At 46.2% G+C, this 6,000-nt stretch overlaps 1 protein-coding gene and 1 pseudogene across 2 annotated transcripts in view; both read right to left on the reverse strand.

The window, feature by feature from the left end:
• TOM1L1 (target of myb1 like 1 membrane trafficking protein) overlaps nucleotides 1-3,807 on the reverse strand; it is a 75,230-nt gene extending 71,423 nt beyond the window's left edge. The window contains exons 1-2 of one of the 2 annotated variants that reach the window (XM_025859404.2): nucleotides 3,588-3,807; nucleotides 1,211-1,295 (exon numbers count right to left, since the gene is read on the reverse strand). In XM_025859404.2, the coding sequence (XP_025715189.1) occupies nucleotides 1,211-1,295; nucleotides 3,588-3,645 (143 nt within the window). In that variant the 5' untranslated portion in view covers nucleotides 3,646-3,807. The remainder of the gene's footprint in view (nucleotides 1-1,210; nucleotides 1,296-3,587) is intronic. The other variant, XM_073883699.1, reaches the window with a different exon arrangement.
• Nucleotides 320-704, reverse strand: LOC112814083 (U6 snRNA-associated Sm-like protein LSm3 pseudogene; annotated as a pseudogene).
• Nucleotides 3,808-6,000: the final 2,193 nt, after the last annotated feature.

The raw sequence follows: 6,000 nt of genomic DNA on the forward strand, positions 1-6,000 counted from the left end.
AATTTAATTTAAAGGAAAAAAATCAGAAATTGTCTGAGAAAACAACAGAACAAATCAATTCCTGAGAAAAAGAGTTCTGCATCTTGGTGATCATATTTATTGAAAGGGTTGAAAAAATATTAAAATGCCCTTTAGCTTAAGAATTTTTTAGTTATCCACAAATCAATTTGTTTCAGGAGTCATTTCTTAATATCAAAATTTACACAGGTTTCTCTTTTGAATGTCTTTCTCTCTTTGAATGTCTCTTTGAATGTCTTCTACATTGCAAGAGGCAATCATACAAAAGCTCCTATATTCCATACATGATAAGTTCCTTGTTTCAGCCAACTCTTAATGGAAGGGCAACTAGTACAACACCATCTCCCCGGACAAAAAGCATTGCAATATTCTGTTTTGTTGATTTCTGTATCTCTCTGTATGTTTCCTCACCAATTTCTATAGTAGTCACAGTTTCTTCCACATTTCCCAATATCATATTTAAATGCTGATCATAAGCATGTAATCTGCCTCGAAGCTCTCTGTCATTTCTCATTTTCACATAAATTCGCTCATCCAGGCTGAGCCTGATGAAATCCAGGGGCTCTTCTACAGTGTTGCTAGTTTGTTGCTGGTCCACGTCATCCGCCATGTTTCAAACCCTGCGCCCTTTCCCCTGGCCTGATTTTTTTTAAAGCTTCAATTCCCTAAAGTTTAAAAAGTTAGCACATCATTTAAGAACACAGCATGAAGGTGGGCAAGGTGACATTAAGAAAAAATGGTCTTATAACGAGAAAAAAAAAGACTGCTACATTATTTCCTGGTTAATAATGACAACTGCCCAGGACAGGTCACCACCAGGAGTTCATGAGCTTCTGGATAATATTTTTCACTTATGGTAGGATAAAATACTGGCTATCAGAGCAGGGGGAATTTCTAAAGAAGGAAACAATTCTGCTTTCTTTAAAGAAAAAGGAATTGGAGCTTCCCAAAGACAAAATTTAAAAACTATTAAAGAAAAGGCAAAGAGAAAAATGATAATGTATTCTCAGATATTCCACATGCTGAAATAAGCAGCTGCCTGTATGTTTCAACCAGACATGTCTTCAAAAGATAGTGGTGTCCAAGGGAGGATGAAAACTCAACAAGAAAACCAAAGAGTCTAAGAGAAAATGTGCCGTGGTTCTGATGCTTCTTATCAGAGGCAAATGCGTGCACCACACACTGTACTCACCCATCGTGGGCAGTGTTAATTATGTCACAGATGTGCATAAACTGGCCCCAATCTTCAGTCTGAACTCCAGCAAATGTAGCCTTTTCTGCAAAGAAAAAGCTGTTGTGTTGAGTCTGAGCTACAACAGAATAAAAAATGTCTGGTCTTCCTGAAATAATCTGCCTGAGGTTCACTAGCAAGTATCATTAAGTTTATATTACCAAAAGACAAAGAGATTTTTTTTTCCTGAGCAATTCCCAGTAATTCGGGAATCAATCAGAACTCAAGTTCAGAGTGCTGCCATTACAGCAGTAATGAATGACCTATTAATAAAAGCTGCAGGCACAACATCGGGCTGTAGGGCCAGGACAGGTCGGCTAAATCTCCATCTGCTGGCCTGTCTCCCCGAAGACATGCGCCTATTGAGCAGCCACCTACAAAGCTAAGTGCATAGTGCAAAGTATTTTATCTTATGCAACTTCATTTAACCCACTGTTATAGATGATGAAACAAGTTCAGAAAAGTTAAGGAAATTACCCAAGGCTACACAGCCAGTACAAGGTAGAACTAGCATTCAAATTTAAGTTATTTGATGTCTGTTTTTGTTTTTTTAAAGTCATTTATTCTTGGTGGGGGGGTAGGGGGGCATGTTGAGAAAGAGAGAGATCAGAACTACTGAAATTGTCTGTGTCCTTGAGCATTAAAGCAAGGTAACTCCCAGCACCTGTACTAACCAAAGCTGCACTAGGCAGACTTGAATGCTTCTGCACCTGGAACCCCATCAAACAATTAGATATTTTTCCCTCTCCACACATTCTCCTTAAGAATACAAAATGCCATCTGGGAAGAGTAAAAGGACACAACCTAAATGAGCTCAATATATTTCCTTCATGAAAGGAGAAGATCCTCAGCATGAAAACAGGAGGTCTAGGGGGAATGGAGAGAAAGTTAAAAAGGATAACGAAGAGGAAGAAAGAATAGGGTTTGGTTGGGAGAACCCCAAAGCTTAGCCTGCTTCCAATCTAGGAAAAAAGCTATTTGAATTTGGCATTCCATGGACAAAGCTAACTAACTGTGTTGTTTAGACACATACTGTTGTTCCTTCCGCCAAATTCCCTGCTCTCCATTCCCTCCCTGTGCTTCCTCCCACTTTCCCATCTTAGAAAACTCCTATTCACCCTCCAAAAGCCATCACAAAATTTATCCCTTAAGTTTTGAGTGTTTTGTAGTTTTCTCGTATTGCAAAGGTACCATATTGTAGTTACTACATAACTGTGTCCCTCTTCCCTACAAGATTGCACATTCCCTAAGGGTTGAGACCATGTCTCATCTTTGCCTCATCCAGCAAATATTTACAGCATTAAATAATTCATCAGCCTGCGAAGATGCAATCTGAATCTATTTCTACTCAAAGTTCATTTTAATATCCAATAGGGATACAGCCGGCAACAGTTTAGAAAGCATTTCCCCCTTAGTGATAGTTACTCTGACCCACTTCTAAAGATGGGGGAACCTTATAAGGTTCAGGTTGAGTGGCGTGTTCCCTGTTAACTGAGCTGCAGGCAAAACTGTCCAAATCGGAGTCTTCTTACTATAACCACCAGGTTCTCAGGATTTTATCACCCTACTAAGTTCCTGACATCACGCTTTGCTTGGCATCCACAGGCACTGTGCCACACCCGGTTCCCAAGAGGGGACTGGAGGCGAGGAGGAAGAAGGGAGACGGTGCTGGTATAAATAGTCCGGTCCCTGGTTTCTGCTTCCCACTACTTTATTCAGAGTACAGCCACGGAAGGAAGGACTTAGGCAAATACCTGCGTGGTCCCTCCAGAGCCCTCTTGTGGCCCCAGGCTGCTCCCCTACTCCCCTGCTTCCTTCACTCAGTGCTGAGCATTTTCATTCTCTTTGTTTACCCAGAAAAAGTAACTCAGGTTGTTAAGGGCTCCACGCCAGAGAGAACTGGTTTCAAGGGACCTGCGTCTCACCGTGAAGTCCCGTCTCTCCCTCCTCGGTAAAACAGGCACAGCCACACTGGGCCCTCCAGTGGGCAGCGCACTTGAACAATTTCCCCTGGCTCGGAAGTTTACCCTTTCTCCTTGCACAGGCCCAAACACTCCTCACCTGAATCCCGTGCCTGGTTCACCTGTTCGGTTCCACGCCCCAGGAAGCACCAAAAGGGAGGCAGATTTTAAGGAAGGGTTCCAAGGGGAGTCAGCCATAAAGAAATGCCTCAAAGGGGCCGGGGGCGGGGGGGGGGAGGGATTCGGGTGCTCTGTGAAAGTTGCAGGGGGAGGGGAGGGATTTACTCAAACTTGGACGAGGCCGAGAATGCAATCAAGCGGGAAGGGGCCCCGGGTCCCCAAAGCCTGCCCTGGCGTCTCCCTCCCCCGCTCTTTACCTATGAGGTGGCCCACGGAGGTCGCATAGGGATCCCGGTGACTCTTCCCAAACGCCATAGTAGCCCCGCCGAGCCGGGCCCAGGAAATCCGCCTTCACCGCTCTCGGGCTCCCGACTCCACCCGCTCGGTGCCCCTGGCTCCTCCTCTTCGCCCGGGCGCTTCCCGGGCTCCGCAGAGGCTGCGCGACCTGCCCGGCCGCTGCGGGGCGCGGGGCACCCGGCGTGGGGCGCGGGGGCGGGGACACGGAGCACCCGCGCACCTGCCACGTGCCCCTCGGGAGCGGCGAGGAGGCGGCGCTCCCGGCTGCAGGGGGCGCGGGCGGGCGGCAGCCGCCGCGTGGAGCCAGCGGGAGAACCGCGGGGCGCGCGCGGCTTGGGGACCCGGGTGGGCTTGTCGCCCCCGGGGAGTCGGCAGCCCTGGGGCCACAGCTTGGGGATTAGAGACCCATGCTTTGATGCCGCCGCTTACTGGGCAAGTTACTGCTCTTCTCTGCGCCTCTTGCTCCCCTTTGTAGAGAAGTAAATATGGGGTTAATAACACAGATCTCAGGATTATCGTGAGAATTAAGGATGTAAACCGCTTAGGTCAGTGTCTGGCACCCACAAAATAAATACTTAACCATTGAATGAATTGAGTAACTAGAAATACTTCCTACCCCCACCCTCACCCCAGAGACCCTGAGGAGGTGTGTTCCTTGTCCTTTAAAGGAGGTGATATATGGCAAGAGGGATTGGCTTCGAATCTAGGGACGCCCCAGGAGCCGGCATCCTTTGTCTCGCCTTTACTTCCTGAGGGACATCGGGGCGCCGCCTAGTAAGCTGTGGGTTCCTCACCCTCCCTCCCGGGAGTTGTGTTTTCCAGTAAAGCTGAGGAGAGGGGCTTTCCTCCTGCTCCGGCAGCGAGTGTGTTTGGCTTCAGAACTGCTTTGGAATGTAAATCTGAGCCTGAGCAGTCCAAGCCCTTTCCAGCTGCCTTTCAGAAGCGGAATTTATTTCCTTTTCCTGTGCATTCAATTAACATCTGATTAGCCATGTTAACAATCTCCAGTGATGCCAAAGACTGCTAGAGAGTCGGATGTCTCCAGGTGATGGCAATTAGCCATAAGATGGGCTTCCTGTCCCTCCAGACCTTGCTTTTTGCGGTCAACTTGGGCCACTTCTACAAGCCCTTCTTTGGCCCTGGAAATGGTGATTAGAGAGATCAAAGAGGGCTTGTTCTAACTTACGTCCTTAGTCTTACATTTTAAAATAGACCTCAAAACCAACTGTAGTCGTGCCAAGGGGTTAACTAACTTGTTTTTTCTATTTCTGTCATTTCGAATTTTTCTTGACCTAAGTGAGCTAATTCTAAAATCTAGAACGAAACATCTTTACTGTGATGGTATTCCTTATAATGAGTTTGGTCCTACCTGTAACTGATCTTCTCCACCTGCTTATCCAGGGTGAGTAGCTATTTCAGATGGTGCCATTTATCCACTTCCTTAGGCATAACTAGAGCCTGCTGACACTGTTGAAAAATCTCTTGTGACATCACCCACCTAATCTCCATTCCATGTTATAGATTCTAGGAAAATATTTCACCCTCTCTGAACCCTACAATCAAACAATCTTAAAGAGAAAGTCAACTTTAGTGTAGGCTGCTGGTGATGTGGCCTTCCAACAGGGATTGAGAACTAGGAAGGAACCAACCATCTGGGTAGATTTTTTTTTTTAAGATTTTATTTATTTATTTGACAGAGAGAGAGCACAAGCAGGCAGAGCGGCAGGCAGAGGGAGAGGGAGAAGCAGGCTCTCCTAGGAGCAGGGAGCCAGATGTGGGTGGGGCTCGATCCCAGGACCCTGGGATCATGACCTGAGCCAAAGGCAGATGCTTAACAGACTGAGCCACCGAGGTGCCCCTGGGCAGATTTTTAACATAATTCTGCTACTTATGTGAGAGGTGTTTTGTTTTCTTTTAAATTTTCTTGTTTTACAGAATCGAGGCACTGAGAACAGGAGAAACAGCACCAAGAAGTGTATTCAGGATGTTACGGCTTGGTAAATGGAACCAGGATCTCAGCTATGCCTGGGGAGAAGTTTTCCTCTCCCCACGTGCATAGAAGGGTGTTATGGTGGTTGCAGTCTTCTTTTTCTGTGCTCTGCCACTTTCTTCAAGATCCCTGTACTTCCCAGGGGGTGCAAATCAACTCAGCCAATGTTAACATGGTCTGGGAGCAGGACAGTAGAATTCACAACCAAGTTAAAGTCAGAGAAGGGGAAGGATCCCAGGAAGAAACAACGGTAAAATTTCTGGATACCAGGAGCAAAACTCTCACCAAAATTTCAATTGCAAAGAACACTTTTTTTTTTAAAGATTTATTTATCCATTTGAGAAACTGAGTGGGTGGAGGAGCAGAGGGATAGAATCTTTGAA

The sequence above is a fragment of the Callorhinus ursinus genome, unplaced genomic scaffold, assembly GCF_003265705.2.
Source record: "Callorhinus ursinus isolate GAN/ISIS: 27379988/994484 unplaced genomic scaffold, GSC_fseal_2.0 scaffold52, whole genome shotgun sequence".
NCBI classification, from domain to species: Eukaryota; Metazoa; Chordata; class Mammalia; order Carnivora; family Otariidae; genus Callorhinus; species Callorhinus ursinus.